The sequence below is a fragment of the Haematobia irritans genome, chromosome 1, assembly GCF_050003625.1.
Source record: "Haematobia irritans isolate KBUSLIRL chromosome 1, ASM5000362v1, whole genome shotgun sequence".
Lineage (NCBI taxonomy): Eukaryota > Metazoa > Arthropoda > Insecta > Diptera > Muscidae > Haematobia > Haematobia irritans.
In genome coordinates, this window is record NC_134397.1 from 227,690,458 (window position 1) to 227,710,458 (window position 20,001).

A 20,001-nucleotide genomic window follows, 5' to 3' on the forward strand; every position below is an offset into this window, starting at 1 on the left:
TCAAACATAATTAAGAAGGTAATATTTACAAGCAATAATGTTTAAAATGGTACGTGAGTGGATTTAATAAGGTGTAAGGCAATAATTAGCTACACTATGATATAATGGATATTGCATACAAAAAAAATAATAATTCTTTCTTCAGAAATGAATTTTTCTTTTATTTAGTAAAGTTGTATATTTAAAGGCAAATAAATTTTTAGTTATCGTACCCGTTGGCATCGTTTGTCCCCAACAAACTTTGATTAGCTTAAAGAAACAATTTCAAGAACAAAAGAAAACTTCGTTGGTCAAAAATTTCGTTTCCCAGAAAAGATAACATATTCTTTTTTTACCTTGTGTCGAAATTTCAGTCACAACTCGTATTTTTGTTTCTGTTACTTGTAGAAGACGGCGTGTTTTTATCAGACCACCCACTGTAAAAAAGTTTCTTAGTTAATTTAATAATTATTTCTTTAAAGCAAAAAAGTGTTTTTTTTTTAACGGAGGAACGAAAATTTAAAAGATCCGTGTCCTAAATTTTATGAAAACAAGTATATACAGTAGTAAGTTCGGCAGGGCCGAATCTTAAATAGCCACCACCATGAATCAAATATAATAGTTTCCTTTGAAAATTTCAGGGGGGTTTGATGACATATTTTCCCAAGCAGATCAGTTCAACCAGTACGCTTTCCACAGATAAATTTAAAGACCTTTACCTATGAAGACTAGATCAGATTCTGAATTTATAAGAACCACTTTTTGTTTGAGTTTTAGAGGAATCATAAACGTCTCTTGTAAGTGTGCAAGAAAATGATGAAATAACGCCTTGATTTGAAATCTTTAATCTGTGGATTTTCATCCCAATTATTTAAATGACTACGAGAAGTAAAATCTGGAAAGTTTGCATTCAGTTTCAAGCAATTTTCATGATCAGTGAGCCTTCTATACCCTCAATAAGTGAACTCGGTCTATATGGAGGCCTTACCAAATGGGCCGATAAAAGTAAATCATATATCAAAATCTGTACCGATACTCAATATATTCGGCACACCCATTTATGGTCCTAGAATACCTCTAGATTTCCAATTTCAGGCAAATTGGATAAAAACTACGGATTCTGGAAGCCCAAGAAGTAAAATCGGGAGATCGGTCTATATGGGGGCTATATCGAAACATGGTCCGATAATCACCATTTTCGGGACATCTCTTTATTTTCCTACATTTCCAATTTCAGGCAAATTGGATAAAAACTACGGTTTCTAGAAGCCAAAGAAGAAAAATCGGGAGATCGGTCTATATGGGGGCTATATCAAAACATGGACCGGTACTCACCATTATGGACACACGTGTTTATGGTCTTATAATACCTCTAGATTTCAAATTTCAGGCAAATTGAATAAAAACTACGGATTCTAAGAAGTAAAATCGGGAGATCGGTCTATATGGGGGCTATATCAAAACATGGACCGGTACTCACCATTTTCGGCATACGTGTTTAGGGTCCTAGAGTACCTCTAGATTTCAAATTTCAGGTAAATTGGATTAAAACTACGGATTCTAGAAGCCCAAGAAGTAAAATCGGGAGACCGGTCTATATGGGGGCTATATCAAAACATAGACCGATACACCCCATTTTCCGATAGAAAATACACTTTCTAGACACCCGAGAAGCAAAATCGGGAAATCGGTCCATATGGGGGCTATACCAAAACATGGACCGATAGGCACCATTTTAGATAAACTTTTTGATAGGCCTAAAATACCTCCAAATTTCCAATTTCAAATTGGATAAAAACTACAGTTTTTATAAGCCCAAGACCCCAAATCGGGAGGTCGGTTTATATGGGGACTATATCAAAACTTGGACCGATATAACCCATCTTCGAACTTGACCTGCATGCAAACAAAAGACGAATCTGTGCCAAATTTCAGGACGATAGCGCCATTATTGAAGGCTGTAGCGTGATTACAACAGACAGACGGACATGCTTATATCGTCTTAGAATTTCTCCCTGATCAAGAATATATATACTTTATATAGTCGGAAATCGATATTTCGATGTGTTACAAAAGGAATGACAAACTTATTATACCCCCCTCACCATTCCATGGTGAAGCAAGAATTACTATTTTTCTATTTATTTGAAAATTTAATTGATATTGATCGCAAAACTCAATAAATTCTTTAATTAAAAAGGGGAACTATTTTCAATTACTTTCTGAATTGGCTTAGAGTTTTTATTTGGATTAACAATTGATTGTTTGAAATACATTTTTAATTAAAAATTAAAAAAAATGTTCATCACTTTTTATACCCACCACCATAGAATGGTGACGGGGGTATAATAAGTTTGTCATTCCGTTTGTAACACATCGAAATATCGATTTCCGACTATATAAACTATATATATATATATATATATATATATATATATATATATATATATATATATATATATATATATATATATATATATATATATATATATATATATATATATATATATATATATATATATATATATATATATATATATATATATATATATATATATATATATATATATATATATATATATATATATATATATATATATATATATATATATATATATATATATATATATATATATATATATATATATATATATATATATATATATATATATATATATATATATATATATATATATATATATATATATATATATATATATATATTATTAATCAGGGAGAAATTCTAAGACGATATAACGATGTCCGTCTGTCTGTCTATCTGTCTGTTGTAATCACGCTGCAGTCTTCAATAATGAAGCAATCGTGCTGAAATTTTGCACAAACTCTGCAAAGCAGGTTTTCTGCAGGCAGGTTTTGATATAGTCCCCATATAAACCGACCTCCCGATTTGGGGTCTTCGGCTTATAGAAATCGAAGTTTTTTATCCAATTTGCCTGAATTTTGAAATCTAGAGGTATTTTATGACCATAAAGAGGTGTGCCAAAAATGGTGAGTATCGGTCCATGTTTTGGTATAGCCCCCATATAGACCGATCTCCCGATTTTATTTCTTGGGCTTATAGAAACCGCAGTTTTTTATTCAATGAAATTGGAAATCTAGAGGTATTGTAGGACCACAAATACGTGTGCCAAAAATTGTGAGTATCGGTCCATGTTTTGGTATGGTCCCCATATAAAACGACCTCCCGATTTGGGGTCTTGGGCTTATAGAAACCGTAGTTTTTATCCAATTTGTCTGAAATTGGAAATCTAGAGGTATTTTAGGACCATAAAGAGGTGTGCCGAAAATGGTGAGTATCGGTCCATATTTTGGTATAGCCCCCATATAGACCGATTTCTCGATTTTACTTCTTGGGCTTCTAGAATCCGAAGTTTTTATCCTATTTGCCTGAAATTGGAAATCTAGAGGTATTTTCGGGTCATAAAGAGGTATGACGAAAACGGTGAGTATCGGTCCATATTTTAGTATAGCCCCCATAAGAACGATCTCCCGATTTAACTCCTTGGGTTTCTAGAAACCGTAGCTTTTATCTGATTTGCCTGAAATTGTAAATATTCTGGTATTTTAGGCTCACAAAAACGTGTATCGGATTAAGTTTTTATCGGTCCTTTTGGTAATGCCTCCATATAGACCAACTTCACTTCTTGAGGGTATAGAAGGCGCACTGATCATGAAAATTGCTTGAAACTCAATATAAAATTTTCAGATTTTACTTCTCGGGAGAAAATCTACAGATTTAAGATTTCAAATCAAGATAATTATAATTTTCTTGCAAACTTACAAGAGATGTTAATGATTCCTCTAAAACTCAAACATGGTTCTTATAAATCCAGAATCTGATATAGTCCTCATAGGTGAAATCTTTAAATTTATCTTCGAGAAGTGTCCTCAAGTCCTCAAGCCCTCCTGAAATTTCAAAGGAAACCCTAATATTTGGTTCATGGTGGTGGGTATTTAAGATTCGGCCCGGCCGAAATTAATGCTGTATATACTTGTTTTAACTGACGTAGTCTTCCGAATTTGATTAAAAAGTTAATTGTATCAATTGATTTTTGAATTAAAACTTTTTAAATTTTCAATCATTGATTTAATTAGCTTATTGTTTCTATCTGTATTAAAAAGTTAATTGTATAAATTAATTTATTAATTGAAAAATTTTTCAATTAATAAATTAATTTATTAATTGAAAAATATTTTGTTAATATTTTTTTCTGTGTACTCAGAACGTTTTGGCATACGAGCGCTATTTGCGTTGTTTGCAATAACCCAGCTAAAAAATTTGGAAGTTCTTCCAAAGGCACAACTTTAAAAGCACTCCCAGAAAATGATGCCCTTTATTTTAACTACCCATGAAGTTCTTTTAATTCAATTTTTTAAAACTTTGTTTTTTTTCATACTTTTAATGGGTAATTTTAACTTTTTTTGTTTCAAATATGTTAAAAACAGAGTAAGAATTCATAAAATGGTACAAATCATTTAAATTTTGTTGAAAAAAATGCTAAATCCAATCTGAAAAAATTGTGAATTTTTAAAAATACACACAAAATAATATTATAATTTTTGAGCTAACAATAAATTGTTGTTACAGAAAATTTTGAAGTTCAACTAAATGTTTGTTGATATAACAAAATGTTTGTTGATATAACAAAATTAGTTGCTAAAGTGACTAAAATCGTAATTGTATTTACAAAATACGTTGTTAGCTCAAATTTAAACATAATTTTAATTGTATTGACAATCAAATTAATTGATATTTTTTCTGTGTATTTGAGGTCAAACGTTTCCGACGAGCGTTAGAATCCATTTAAAATTATAAAAAAATTATAAAAATTATTTATTTGACAAAATATCACAGATTTTTTTAATTTACATCCAAAATATTGAATTCGGATCACACCTGAAGAAGTGATGCAAATTCAGTGCAACGGCTGTTGAAATGGAGGACTTCCGTCCTATGACAAGCCCATGTTAAATTCATCGCTTCTGCGTCAATTTTGCACCACTTCCGGATCCAAAAAGAACTTTTTCATTCAACGCTTTGTTTGCTGGGAACTTAAAAGATTCATCTCGCTCATAAAATTTTTATTAAATCGTGAACATTTTCGTGCGAATTTTTTTTTTTGTAGGATTTTCGATTTTTCTTTATTTAAATAAATGAAGGTTCGTTCTAATTTTAATTAGTTTTGCCAAACAGTCCTTTGAAGAAGTTCTTTGACTTTTCCAACACTCCAGGGGATTTTGGCTTTGGTGTAGTTGTAACAGGAAGAGTGGCTATAAATTTGGTGCAATCTGGATTTTCCTTATTACAACGTCCTTGACGGCTAAGCCATTCTGTAAAAAGGGAAATTAATCATATATATAATATATAATAATATAAATGGAAATCATATAAATTTGATCCAATTAATGTTTGATTAAAACTGTTTTAATCATTAACGTGAAATCACAGCAAAACTATTTAATCACCAATATTTTTTGAATTGAAACACGATTTAAATTGAAAATAAAATTCACTTAATTAATTCAATTAATTTTTTTGACAAATCACAATTATTTTCTTGACGTCGGTGTTTAACAATCACAATAGTTAACCGTTTCCGTGATTGAATGAAAATTAATTACACATTATTTGACTTTTGCTTCAATCACGAAATTTACCTATTTCGTGATTGAAGCAAAAGTCACATATTAAATAGCAAGTACCAATTTCATTTAAATTAATTGATTTATTTTAATATTCGTTTTTCACTCACTTTCATTGGCCATGCATTCACGAGTAGTAAGTTTACAATAATTATCGAATGTACACGTTATGAATCCATTGCGAGTTCCCCGATGAAATGTTCCACACACTGGATTCAATTCTGCCGGACACGTTTTAGGACATGCGTTCCCATTGACTCTATGACGGCAGAGGACTACAATTAACAACAGTAAAATTGCAATTTTTATCTTCAAATGCATTGTCAACGCTTTAGTCTGAAATGCGATGTTGGAAACGACTTCTTTATATTAATTTATTTCATATGCAATATAGCGACCACAAGAAATAGCTATTTTAACTAAGTTGTATGAACTGCAAATGAGGTAAATGGGGGTTTGCTTTCAAAGAAAAATTCTATGTGTGTCAGATGTTTATATTCGTCATATTTATCTACGTCTTACAAATATTCCCTAAGAAGAGAGCTGAACTTATCTCTAATGTGGAATTTTTAAGATAATTGAAAAGATGACTCTTATTATTACAGTCGACTGCCAGATAGTGTCATAATTCACAAGGTTGTTATTAGTCATACTTAAACAAATAAGGAACTTAAGAATAAATCGGCTGAAGTTTCTCTGTACATTGGCAACAAACAATGTAGAGAGAAACTTCTGAAGAACGAAATATTGGGATAAGGCACATTCATCCCGCAAATATAACATGGACCAAATTTTAAAAAGACCACCAAAAATATATTGTGTTATAATCGCTAAAAAAATGCTCCTATCGATTGGTCGAATGAAATATACCAAAAGTACGACAGCGGTCCTCCGAAACACATCTATGACATATGTCTATGAATCGTGTATGAACCCGAAAGTAAACAGCAGTCGACTGTTCGACACCTGTAACCAGAAGTAGGGGAAATTCCCTACATGTAGATTTTTTTTTCTAATATTTTGCGATTTGTATGGGCAGACTTTTCCAAATATATCAAAATATCACTCAACACAATTTTTAATAAATTTTACATTTTGGTGGCTCTGGGGGAGGAAAAATAGTTAGGTACGCCGCCGCTTTTTGCTAGCGTCTTCATTAGAAGCTGTTTCGCTACAAAATATAAGTAACTTCATCAAATCAAGAAGAAACAAATATATACGGCAGTAAGTTCGGCCAGGCCGAATCTTATGTACCCTCCACCATGGATTGCGTAGAAACTTCTACGAAAGACTGTCATCCACAATCGAATTACTTGGGATGTGGTATCTTAAAACTTCTTAACATCGTTTTCTAAATTGTGAGTTAATCCATACGTGGTATATATTAGACAAAAAAGGTATGTATAGGTAAGTCTACAAATAATTACCAATCGATATAGACTTTTGCACGGTACGTAGAGAGCCAGAATTGAAATATGGGTGTCACTTATATGGGGGCTATATACAATTATGAACTTGATAAGGACCAATTTTTGTGTGATTGGGGATCGATTTATGTGAGGCCTATATATAACTATAGACCGATATGGACCTTTTCATAGCGTGGTTATTAACGGCCATATACTAGCACAATGTACCAAATTTCAACTCGGATGAAATTTGCTCCTCCAAGAGGCTCCAAAACCAAATCTCGGGACCGGTTTATATGGGGGCTATATATGATTATGGACTGATATGGACCACTTTTGGCATGGTTGTTAAATATCATATACTACCACCACGTACCAAATTTCAACCAGATCGGATGAATTTTGCTTCTCCAAAAGGCACACACCCAGAGAAGGAATATGATCACCTCAAACATGTTTTAAGAGCAAAATGTTATTTTTGGGTGGTGACCATGTAACGTGGTTTTCGCAACCAAGTTATTTTCTCGGAAATCATGTATCTGGTTTTGGCAAGCAGGTTATATTTGACGAGAAAATAACATTTTAGTGACAAACATGTTACATGGTCACCATACAAAAATAACATTTTGCTCTTGAAACATGTTTGAGGTGATCATATTCCTTCTCTGCGTGCAGGAGGTCAAATCTGGGGATCGATTTATATGGGGGCTATATATAATTATGGACTGGTATGAACCAATTCCTGTATCGTTGGTGGATGCCATTTACTAACATTAGGTACCAAATTTCAACCGTATCGGATGAATTTTGCTCTTCCAAGGGGCTCCGGAGGTCAAATCTGGGGATCGGTTTATATGGGGCCTATATATAATTATTGACCGATTTCGACCAATTTTTGCATGGGTGTTTGAGGCCATATATTAACACCACGTACCAAATATCAACTGAATCAGATGAATTTTGGTCTTCCAAGAGGCTCCGGAGGTCAAATCTGGTGATCGGGTTATATGGGGACTATACATAATTTATGCATGGTCATTAGAGACCACATACTAACACCATATACCAAATTTCTGCCGGATCGGATGAAATTTGCTTCTCTTAGAGGCTCCGCAAGCCAAATCGGGGGATCGGTTTATATGGGGGCTATATATAATTATGGACCGATGTGGACGAATGTTTGCATGGTTGTTAGAGACCATATACCAACACCATATACCAAATTTCAGCCGGATCGGATGAAATATGCTTCTGTTAGAGGCTCCACAAACCAAATCTGAGGGTCCCTTTATATGGGGGCTATACGTAAAAGTGGACCGATATGGCCCATTTGCAATACCATCCGACCTACACCAATAACAACTACTTATGCCAAGTTTCAAGTTGATAGCTTGTTTCGTTCGGAAGTTTGCGTGATTTCAACAAACGGACGGACGGACGGACATGCTCAAATCGACTCATAATCCACGACCCAGAATACATATATACTTTATGGGGTCTTAGAGCAATATTTTGATGTGTTACAAAAGGAATGACCCCCCATCCTATGGTGTAGGGTATAAAAATAAAAATACTCTCCACCGAAAAATTGTCTAAAATGTTGGTAATTTTTTGGAACTCTACTTTTGTTATTAATTAATTAATTTTCTAGAAAAATGTATTTGGAAACCATTAGAATGAATAGAAAATAAAAATTTAGGTGGGAAGGGCTTGCAAAGAAGAACTGGAAAGAATTGTTCGATGAAGTGATATGCGATAAATAGAAGAGTGATTGCATTGCTTGTGGCAAGCACATTAGCTGTGGTAAATCAGAATTTGAGAAACATAGTAAATCAAAGCTTCAGATAACAAATCTTTCGGCAAAAAATATAAGATATTTTGCGCGAAAAAAATAATCTACCAAATTTGGTGAGCAATTTTGAAGTACATCATAATATGTTATTTGCCGAACATGAAGTACTTGTAATAGACCAACAATAGAGACTGTGAGTTTCAAATGAGAGACTACGTATCTAAGAAAACAAATTCCTCTAAGGAACTGCATCTCAATATAAGATTAATGAATTTATAAACAAGTACATAAAGCAGTAAGTTCGGCCGGGCCGAATCTTGAATACCCACCACCATGAATCAAATATTATAGTTTCCTGTGAAAATTTCAGGGGGATTTGATGACAAGCAGATCAGTTCAACCAGTACACTTCCCGAAGATAAATTCAAAGATTTTACCGATGAAGACTAGATCCGATTCTGGATTTATAAGAACCATATTTGTTTGAGTTTTAGAGGAATCATAAACATCGTGTACAAGTGTGCAAGAAGACGATGATTTAAAATCTAACATCTGTAGATTTTTACCCCCATTATTTAAATGATTACCAGAAGTAAAATCTGGAAACTATAATTCAGTTTCAAGCAATTTTCATTATCAGTGCACATTGACCGATATTCCACATTTTCGGCTCTTTATGTTCCTAAAATTCTTCTAGATTTAAAATTTCATGCAAATTTGAAAAAACGATTTCTAAAAGCCCAAGAAGTCAAATCGAGAGATCGGTCTATTTGGGAGATAAAAATTACACGCCATTTTCGGCTTTCATATTTAAGGTCCAAAAAAAAAATACCTCTAGATTTCTCATTTCAGGCAAATTAGATAAAAACTACGGATTCTATTAGCCCAAGACCCCATATCGGGAGATCGGTCTATATGGGGGATATACCAAAACCTGGACCGATACTCACCAATTTTAGCACACCTCTTTATGGTCCTAAAATACCTCTAGATTTCAAATTTCAACCAAATTGGATAATAACTACGGATTCTAGAAGCCCAAGAAGTAAAATCGGGAAATCGGTCTATATGGGGGCTATACCTAAACATCAACCGATAGTCACCATTTTTAGCACACCTCTTTATGGTGCTAAAATACCTCCAGATTTCCAATTGGATAGAAACTATCGATTCTAGAAGCCCTAGAAATATAATCGGGAGATCGGTCTATATGGGGGCTATACCAAAACCTGGACCGATACTCACCATTTTTGGCACACCTCTTTGTGGTCATAAAATACCTCTAGATTTCCAATTTCAGGCAAATTGGATAGAAACTAAGGTTTTTATAAGCCCAAGACCCCAAATCGGGAGGTCGGTTTATATGAGGCCTATATCAAAACTTGGACCGATATAGCCCATCTTCGAACTTGACCAGCCTGCAGACAAAAGACGAGTTTGTGCGAAATTTCAGCACGATTGCTTTATTATTGAAGACTGTGGCGTGATTACAACAGACAGCCAGACAGACGGACATGGCTATATCGTCTTAGAATTTCTCCCTGATCAAGAATATATATACTTTATATAGTCGGAAATCGATATTTCGATGTGTTACAAACGGAATGACAAACTTATTATACCCCCGTCACCATTCTATGGTGGTGGGTATAAAAAACTGTAATATACAATACACCTTTTTACGATAATAAAGCACATGGAAACACAGTTTTTTTGTAATGTTTAAATTTAAAAAAAAAGTATTGTAGGGTAAATTGTAGAGAAAACTTTTTAGGCATGTAGGGGAAACCGAAATTTTTTCTGGCAACACTGGTGGCAAAAGCACTTCCACAATAGGTTCACTAAAAAAAGCATTCCCGGTCCCAAAGATTTTGTCTTTATAATAGTGAAGTAAGTAGCGGAGAAATTAAATAAGGATACATTTAAGACACAATTCTCTTTCAAATTTGAGTTTTCCATACTTCATTTTAGGAAACAAATTTTAATAGCAGAGAATTAAAGTATGGATACATTTAAGATGCAATACTTGATTTTAGGAAACAAATTTAGAACGTGTTAATGACAACTTTAATTTCAGATACAGAAATTATGATATGCTTCAAGTAAAAAAGTCTTTAAAATAAAGTTATGAAAAACATCTCCCATTTTTACCGTTCTTTTCCTATGTAGTAAAGATACAAAAAATCAGCAAATTTAAAGACTTAAATTTACGTTAGGTAAGGTGGCAGCCCGATGTATCAGGCTCACTTAGACTATTCAGTCTATTGTGATACCACATTGGTGAACTTCTCTCTTATCACTGAGTGCTGCCCGATTCTATGTTAAGCTCAATGACAAGTGACCTCCTTTTTATAGCCGAGTCCGAATGGCGTTCCACATTGCAGTGAAACCACTTAGAGAAGCTTTGAAACCTCAGGAATGTCACCAGCGTTACTGACGGAGAAAACGACTTCATTGAAAAATTTATGGAATTTTGGGCAAGGAAAAAAAATTATGTCAGAAAAAAAATTATGTCAGAGATATACATCCTCTAAGCAACATTAGCATTCGTATTTTGAGGACATGAAATTGGTCTTACGACAATATTTTTCTAGTGTTCAAAAACCCCAAAAATATGTTTAGGGTCTTTGTGAAAAAATCCTGCAGTAATACACTTAAAAATTCCATTTTTACCGCCAAAAACTCCCCCAAGTAAATGTTACTCCTAAAAATTCTTCCAAACGTGAAAAAACGCCAAACGGCAACACTGATTCACAGTAAGGAAATCTGAATTATACACATTTCATGGAGAAAACCCTCCAAACTAACCCAATGGTTCCATACTTGATGGATTGGTATGCTATTGGGTCTACTTAAAAGATTAAAACATCGCGCCATACCTGTACCGTATTTAAGGATGAAATATTTAAAATAAAATGGAGATATAATACTCCAAGATATATCGGCATAAAAACTTACAATTACAGTCAAGCTGCAATTATATCCTTAAACCGATTTGCATTTTATGTCTCATAGCCTTTAAACTAAACATGGTTTATACAGATAATTAATTAATTTATATAAAACGATATGATAAAACACCATTGCAAGTTTTATAACGTTCTTAAGAAATCTCATCATATCAAATCTGACATTTTAACAATGACTCAACATATCGATAAAATTTCGATTGAATTGTTCATAACCTTTCATTTGTCAAAAATTATAGCATACTTTAAGGAGCGTGACATTTCGATGAATCTAATGTAACGGCTAACATGAATTACTCCTTACAAAGAAAAGTTAAGCATACCTTATGGATGATGATATTTTCAATGGCATACACTCAAAAAATATTATATTATATTATACCAATGAATCATGTGTGCGTGCAGAAATAGAAAATAAAAATAAAACCTTAACTCTCCTTTTTAATATCTAATTTATGAACCATGTAAATGTTTAATTTTCCCCCAAAGAACAAATGTCAAATTATTCTCATTGACATTATCCTGACATTTGATAAGCATGCGCATCAGAGGCAAAACTTTCAGCTACGAAACAAACGAGACACACAGCACAAGAGACTAATTTTCAGATTGTCGTAGTCCACGTAATATTTTTTTTGTAAAACCGTAAACCAATTTTTGTATTGTAAAATAAATCCCAAGAATATTTCAAACAATTTCCATATTGTGCAAAAAAAGTGTTTTCAAAACAATCACTTCCACGTGTAAAACAAATTCAATTTAATACCGAAATATTTGAAAAATACCTCGAAATTCGTTTTGGTATTTGGAGACCGTCGTGTGAGTTAGTGCGTGAGTCAGTTCAGATTTTAACTAATAAAAAAACAAGGATAACAATTTTATGTTTCAATGTCAGCTAATCAAAAGTGAAGATGTAAGTGTTCCACTATGTTAAATTCGACTATATTTTGTGCCATTAAGAAAATGTATAGTGCTGCTTTGCAAAGATACAAATATTGATTAGAAAATTTTTGTGAAAAAAAATTAATAATGTCTCTTAACATAAATTATGTATAACATTTTACTATACCCACATATGTATGATGTAGTAGACATCACATCTTTGGTACCAGTAGCAGCAGCAAACCTAAATCAGTACGACGTAATGAACCTACACGACCCCCACCAGCACCCCCATCTGAAGAATCATCATCATACATACTCTCTACATATGGATTGATTTCAAGTAGGCAGGCTGTTGTTTTCAAGTGGGGTAATGTAATGACGAAAATTACGATTTCATGTGTAGGTATTTTGAAAACAAAGTGGCACATAAAAAGAGATAGAGAGAGAGAGAAAATAAGTGAGAGATAATAAAACTACGCGGAGAGTAGAATTAGAAGAGAGCAATCACAAAAACACAGCCTTTTTGACATTTTATTGCACACGTTTTCCGGGTCCATCATTGCCCTAGACACATTTTGTTGTCTAGGGCAGTAATAATTATGAATCATCTTTTGGGAGTTTTTATATCTCAGATACTTTTGTAGCCCTAGACTGGTATATTTAGAAATTCAATTATACATAATCTATTACCTCTATCATGAAAATAATATGTCGGAATCATTTATCGTGGTTGACTGCCATAGCCGATCTAGCCTCGTCTAGTTTTTTGGTCCATCCAGTTCTTGTTCGCAAAATAGAGATCGCATTTATTCACCTTTGTAAAGGCTAAAGGTTTCGAGTTTAAAACCACTTTATTTATGAAAATGAAAACAAATACAAAAACATTCCTGCAAAATGTAGATGAAAATGAAAGTCCGCATCAACAGTCAAAGTTAGTTAATTTTAAGTTGTAGTTGCAGTCTGTTACTACCGAAATAGACACAAATTTTTTCGAATTTTACGGCTCTTCTTAGAATCATCACCACGCCGAAAACAGTCGAATAAGATATCAAAATCTCATCAGAAAGCCGCCATCATTTTCGATGGCCAAGCACAGCTCTTTACAAACTCAAACTACTTGAAATCCTCCATATTTTCACTTAAAGTTAATCGGATAATAGCGGCGCCTGAAGCGTCTCCTCCTATTCCAGACATAACCCAGATATTGGACATATTATAAGAACAAGCATAATATATCCCAACATTTTTTTAATTTGACGGCGCTTCTGAGAATCCCCACAACGTCGAAAACAATCGTATACGACATCCAAAACTCGTCGGAAAAGCGCCGTCACTATTGAGAAGTTGTACCACGCCAAGTTACTAAAAGAAAAGTATCGCATGAGTGCAATTATTAGGTGCCTTTATTAATATATTTAGAACGACCCCAATAAGAGCCCCTTCAATCAGAAAAAGTGCATTTTAAGATATTTGTAAAAGAATTTGTGGTCAAGTAAAAGACGATTGTTTAGATGTTTATTAATTTGATTAAATATTTATAAATTCTTATAATTTTTTCATTAATAACAGAATTATGTTGATTTACAAGTGGCAAGTTACATGTTGCAGCGTCTATCAGACATTGTTTTTTATTCTCGATGGAGGCAGCGTGTCTGGCAAAATATCTGAAAAACTATCACTTTATTCCATTTGGAAAATCAAAAACTGTTCACCAATATACCTTTCACAATTTTAAACGAAATAACTATGTTTTCAGCTATGTTTCACAAAATATAAAATGGCTCTTGTAACAATAGTGATGGCAAAATACTTCCATGTACATTTCATACTTTTTGATATGCTTCCCCCATCACAGTTGGCGATTGTTGTAGTGTCACTTACGAGTCTGTGGTAGCGATGAGGATGAAATGGAACTTTGAAATGGTGGCAGGGATGTTATATACTTATCTCCGACAATTCTTAGCATTTGACCATAAATATGCCAATCTGAACAGGACATAATGCGCTAAACGTTTGCGCAATTAACGTTGCAGTTTAGGTAAACTGAAAAACAAACCCATTGAGAACAGTCATGATTGCCAAATTATCCAAACTCATTCAGAAAAATGTTTAACCACATATGTAAAGATGCTAAATCAAGTAGAAAATACAAAAAATAGATTATAGCTCCGTTTCGAGCATACGATAATTTTTGATAATAGTCACACATTTTTACTGGAAGTCCTTCCAAAACGGCTGCAAAAGATAGCCAGAGGGAAATTAAGTTTGTCATTTGAGAAATAGAGAAGTTGCAAGTTTTGAAAAACGAAAATTGTGTCAAAATCAGGACGCTCCCATAAGAGGTGCTTATTAATTTACAAGTGCATTATTTTTTTATTTTTGTCGTGGTACTATGGGTACTAAGTTCGAGTTTAGCCGCTAAAGTGATAAATAAATCAGTAAAAACAGTATAAAATTATTAATCTTTGATGTAAATTTTGTTACACAGTGCACTCGCGGTAACGTGAACCAGTGTACGAAAACAAACGAAACGATTGAGGTACGTATCATTTAAAGTCACAAACTTTAAACATTTTCGTCAATCGTTTTGTACACAGACAAAAACAAAACAACAAACATTTCAGAAGCAAAAGAGACGAAACGAAATGATTGCTTTTATGTTCTTCGGATTTGCGGTGTCAAGTTGTTTCGTTCGGTGGGAATAAAACGTTTGCAAACGTTTGCTGAGCGAAACGATGATAAAAATGTTAAAAAAATCTTATTTACCAACATAACAGGTGTTATTGTTCCAAGAATAAATTGAATAAATAATGCAAGACAAAAATAAATAACATTCAAGTTTTTTCTTCTTGCAACGACTTAATGAAACGTTTGCATTCAATGTGTACTGTTTTGTTTTCTATATTTTACTAAGCACTGCAGTACTTTTCAGTTTAGGTTTGGTTTGGTTTCCACCCACGAACAAAAACAATACAAAACGAAAGGCAAGTGCCGTTATCTTGGGTTTTCGTTTCGTTTTGGATATGTGAATTGTACGAAACGAAACAATTGGAAACGTTTTCTTTTGCTTGTTTTCGTACGCTGGTATGAACTAATTACAACCGAGCCACCGTGGTGCAATGGTTAGCATACCCGCATTGCATACACAAGGTCGTGGGTTCGATTCCTGCTTCGACCGAACACCAAAAAGTTTTTCAGCGGTGGATTATCCCACCTTAGTATTGTTAGTGACATTTCTGAGTGTTTCAAAGCTTCTCTAAGTGGTTACGGCTATAAAAAGGAGGTCCTTGTCATTGAGCTTACCATGGAGTCGGGCAGCACTCAGTGATAAGAGAAAAGTTCACCACTGTGGTATCACAATGGACAGAATAGTCTAAGTGAGCCTGCCACCTAACCTAACCTGTCCTATCTATACATGTGTTCGAATATTTTCAATTATGAAACTTCAAATATGCTTGTGCAGACCTTTAGTATCCATCTTTACAGAAAATGACAATTTAATTTCGCTTTTGCTTTTGCAACATTTGTATGAGCACTCCAGAACACCGTTGCCCTTGTTTTCTATCCAGAACATATCATCAGTGCACGTCGCGTCGGTGTTGCCAGATTGCAAGTGACGTTTTTGAGTTCACACCCTGCCAGCATTTCAAAGTTCCATTTCATCCTCATCGCTACCACAGACTCGTAAGTGACACTGCAACAATCGCCAACTGTGATGGGGGAAGCGTATGAAAAAGTATGAAATGTACATGAAAGTATTTTGTCATCACTATTGTTACAAGAGCCATTTTATATTTTGTGAAACACCAAGCGCAACTAGCTTCCTATAATTTATTTAAATAAAATCGATAATGAAGTGCTGAAAACATAGCTATTTTGCTTAAAATTGTAAAAGGTATATTGGTGAACAATTTTTGACTTTCCAAATGGAATAAAGTGATTGTTTTTCAGATATTTTACAGACACGCTGCCTCCATCGAGAATAAAACCACTGGCTGATAGACGCTGCAACATGCAACTTGCACTTTTAAATCAATATCATTCTCTTATTAATGAAAAAAAAATATGTTAAATGTGTTGTGATAGTGGTATAAATGTTATATTTTTAAGAATTTATAAATGTTTAATCAAATTAATAAACATCTAAACAATAGTGTTTTACTTGACCAAAACTATCTTAAAATGCACTTTTTCTGATTGTTTGAAGGGGCTATTATTGGCGTCGTTCTAAATTTATTAAAAACGGTACCTAATAATTGCACTCAAGCGATACTTTTTTGTAGTAACTTGGCGTGGTACAACTTCTCAATAGTGACGGCGCTTTTCCGACGAGTTTTGGATGTCGTATACGATTGTTTTCGACGTGGTGGGGATTCTCAGAAGCGCCGTCAAAATCAAAAAATGTTGGTAGGGCAATAGCAATTTATCGTGACTAATTTATGGAATACCATAAGGCCGGTATGCACATCTAGCTAAAAAGTTCATTCCCATAAGAAATGCATTGCTATTTATGCTAACGAAATTTTCGGTAACGTTCAATTTCGTAAGCTGGTACGCACCTTTAATGAAAATAACAGGGTTGTCAAAAGCATATTTTGGCAGCAAACATTTAATTTATTACAATCATTGTGTGCGTAAAAGTTTTAAAAGGTCTGTAAATAATAAACAATTTATTTGAGGAATATTTGGAACATATATAAACAATTTTTAAAAGCGATTAGCTGGTTTAAAATTTGTGTACACAGCCCTGTTTTTTTTTTGTTGTAGACTTAAATAAATTTTTGCTACCGAAAATTTCGCTAGAGGTGCATACCCTGCCAACATTTTTTGAATTTGGGGGCGCTTCTGAGAATCCCCAGTACGTCGAAAACAATCATATACGATATCAAAAACTCGTCGGAAAAGCGCCGTCACTATTGAGAAGTTGTACCACGCCAAGTTACTACAAAAAGGTTTCGCATGAGTGCAATTATTAGGTGCCTTTATAGATCAATTTAGAACGACGTCAATAAGAGACCCTCCAAACAATCAGAAAAAGCTCATTTTAAGATAGTGGTAAAAGAATCATTGTGGTCGAGTAAAACACGTTTGTTTAGATATTTATTTGATTAATCATTTACAAATTCTTAAAAATATAACATTTATACCACTATCACATCACATTTAACATAATTTTTTGCATTATGCGCTTTACAGACTATCAGTTATTCCGGACGACAGTGCTCGTGTCGAACATATCCCATATATTGTGCACATTATAAGTCCGAAGGCAAAATCGATACTGCTGCATGTTTATGGGATCGATAACACATTTACCGATTATTTAGTCATCGCCAACAAGTCGTATCGATTCGGCACACTGTAAGATTCTTTACAAACACCGACATTCCGTCCGGAATAACTGATAGTCTGTAAAGCGCATTAATGATGATGTAGAGTTAGATGTTGCAGCGTCTATCTCGATGGAGGCAGCGTGTTTGTAAAATATTTGAAAAACAATCACTTTATTCCATTTGGAAAATCAAAAATTGTTCACCAATAAACCTTTGAAATGGAACTTTGAAATGCTGGCAGGGTTATTATATATTTTATTTTGATGAAAATGAATAAATTAGAAATAGAATTTTGGCTTTGACTTTCAATTTGAAGCGGGGATATCATTCCCTGCCAACATTTTTTGAATTTGGGGGCGCTTCTGCGAATCCCCAGTACGTCGAAAACAATCATATACGATATCAAAAACTCGTCGGAAAAGCGCCGTCACTATTGAGAAGTTGTACCACGCCAAGTTACTACAAAAAGGTTTCGCATGAGTGCAATTATTAGGTGCCTTTATAGATCAATTTAAAACGACGCCAATAAGAGACCCTCCAAACAATCAGAAAAAGCACATTTTAAGATAGTGGTAAAAGAATCATTGTGGTCGAGTAAAACACGTTTGTTTAGATATTTATTAATTTGATTAATCATTTACAAATTCTTAAAAATATAACATTTATACCACTATCACATCACATTTAACATAATTTTTTGCATTAATGATGATGTAGAGTTACAAGTAGCGAGTTACATGTTGCAGCGTCTATCAGCCAGTGTTTTTATTCGATGGAGGCAGCGTATCTGTAAAATATTTGAAAAACAATCACTTTATTCCATTTGGAAAATCAAAAATTGTTCACCAATATACCTTTCACAATTTTAAGCGTAAAATCTATGTTTTCAGAACTTTATTTTCGTTTTTATTTAAATAAAATATAACAAGCTGGTTGCGCTTGGCGTTTCACAAAAAATAAAATGGCTTTTGTAAAAGTAGTGATGGCAAAATACATGTATGAAGTACATTTTGTACTTTATGATATGCTGCCCCCCATCACAGTAGGATGGTTGTAGTGACATTTACGAGACTGTGGTAGCGATGAAGATGAAATGGAACTTTGAAATGCTGGCAGGGATTCATACAAATTTAGGTTGAAAAGTATTTGCAACGATGTTAATTTGGAATTTGACTCGCATCGAAAATTGTTTGACAAATTATTGAGTAACGATGCATTTCAATTTGAGGATAACACCTGAGATATTATTGCTAATGTGTTGAATTTCACTGTTGTGGGTAATGTCTGTTTTTTGTTGAGAACACGATTTTCTCAACAATTTCTCAAATTGAATATTACCCTAATCCTTTGAAAAAATGTTTGAAAAATTGTTGAAATTTAGCATTTTTTCAAACGTTTGTGTTTATTGGGATACCACCTTATTGCAACACAATTCTATAGATGTATTAACGCTACCTTTCTTATATAGTCCTGGTTAAACATAATAAGAATAATCTGGCAACATATGACAATATGGCAACATTTGTCTGCATAAAAAACAAAAGAACAAATCAAAGAACTGGTTGAATTTACGGATATTAAATTGCGAAACAAAAATAAAATATAAAATTAAAAATTTATCTCGTGTTATTGAGTGAAATTTGTGGTTTTATACAATCAAATCATCATCATCGATACGATAACGTTAACCATTATAATTTAATTGCCATTCATTTTTTTGCCGTCGGTCGAAATGTTGCCAGCTCCCAAATGACAACATTTTTGCGGTCGGCCAAAGTGTTGCCAGTTCCCAAATGACAACACTTTTGCCGTCAGTCGAAATGTTGCCAGCAACATTTCATGACAACAAAATATAACCATAGACAATATAACATATAGATGAGCCATGTCGAACTATGTTTGACAGCTCCGAAGATTAAGAATAAACGAAAAAATAAAAATAACGAGTAGTACATTTTCGTTGTCCTTTT

At 33.5% G+C, this 20,001-nt stretch overlaps 2 protein-coding genes across 2 annotated transcripts in view; one reads left to right on the top strand and one right to left on the bottom strand.

Annotated features, from left to right (window-relative positions):
* Positions 1 to 5,067: 5,067 nt before the first annotated feature.
* Positions 5,068 to 6,106, bottom strand: LOC142238590 (uncharacterized). Its single transcript, XM_075310621.1, has 2 exons — positions 5,754 to 6,106; positions 5,068 to 5,331 (listed from the first exon to the last, which is right to left on the bottom strand). Exons 1-2 carry the CDS (start codon positions 5,962 to 5,964, stop codon positions 5,174 to 5,176), a joined length of 369 nt encoding a protein of 122 aa, XP_075166736.1. The 5' UTR covers positions 5,965 to 6,106; the 3' UTR covers positions 5,068 to 5,173.
* Positions 6,107 to 19,569: 13,463 nt separating this feature from the next.
* The window catches only part of Sur-8 (leucine-rich repeat protein shoc-2), a 32,034-nt gene continuing 31,602 nt past the window's right edge, over positions 19,570 to 20,001 (top strand). Inside the window, exon 1 of the mRNA XM_075311523.1 lies at positions 19,570 to 19,714. The gene's annotated coding sequence lies outside the window, so the exon portion shown is untranslated. The remainder of the gene's footprint in view (positions 19,715 to 20,001) is intronic.

Coding starts and splice junctions, on each gene's coding strand:
- LOC142238590 (XM_075310621.1), bottom strand. CDS start 5,964: ATGCATTTGAAGATAAAAATTGCAATTTTACTGTTGTTAATTGTAGTC. Junction 5,332..5,753: donor TGAATGCATGGCCAATGAAA/GTGAGTGAAAAA, acceptor CCCTTTTTACAG/AATGGCTTAGCCGTCAAGGA.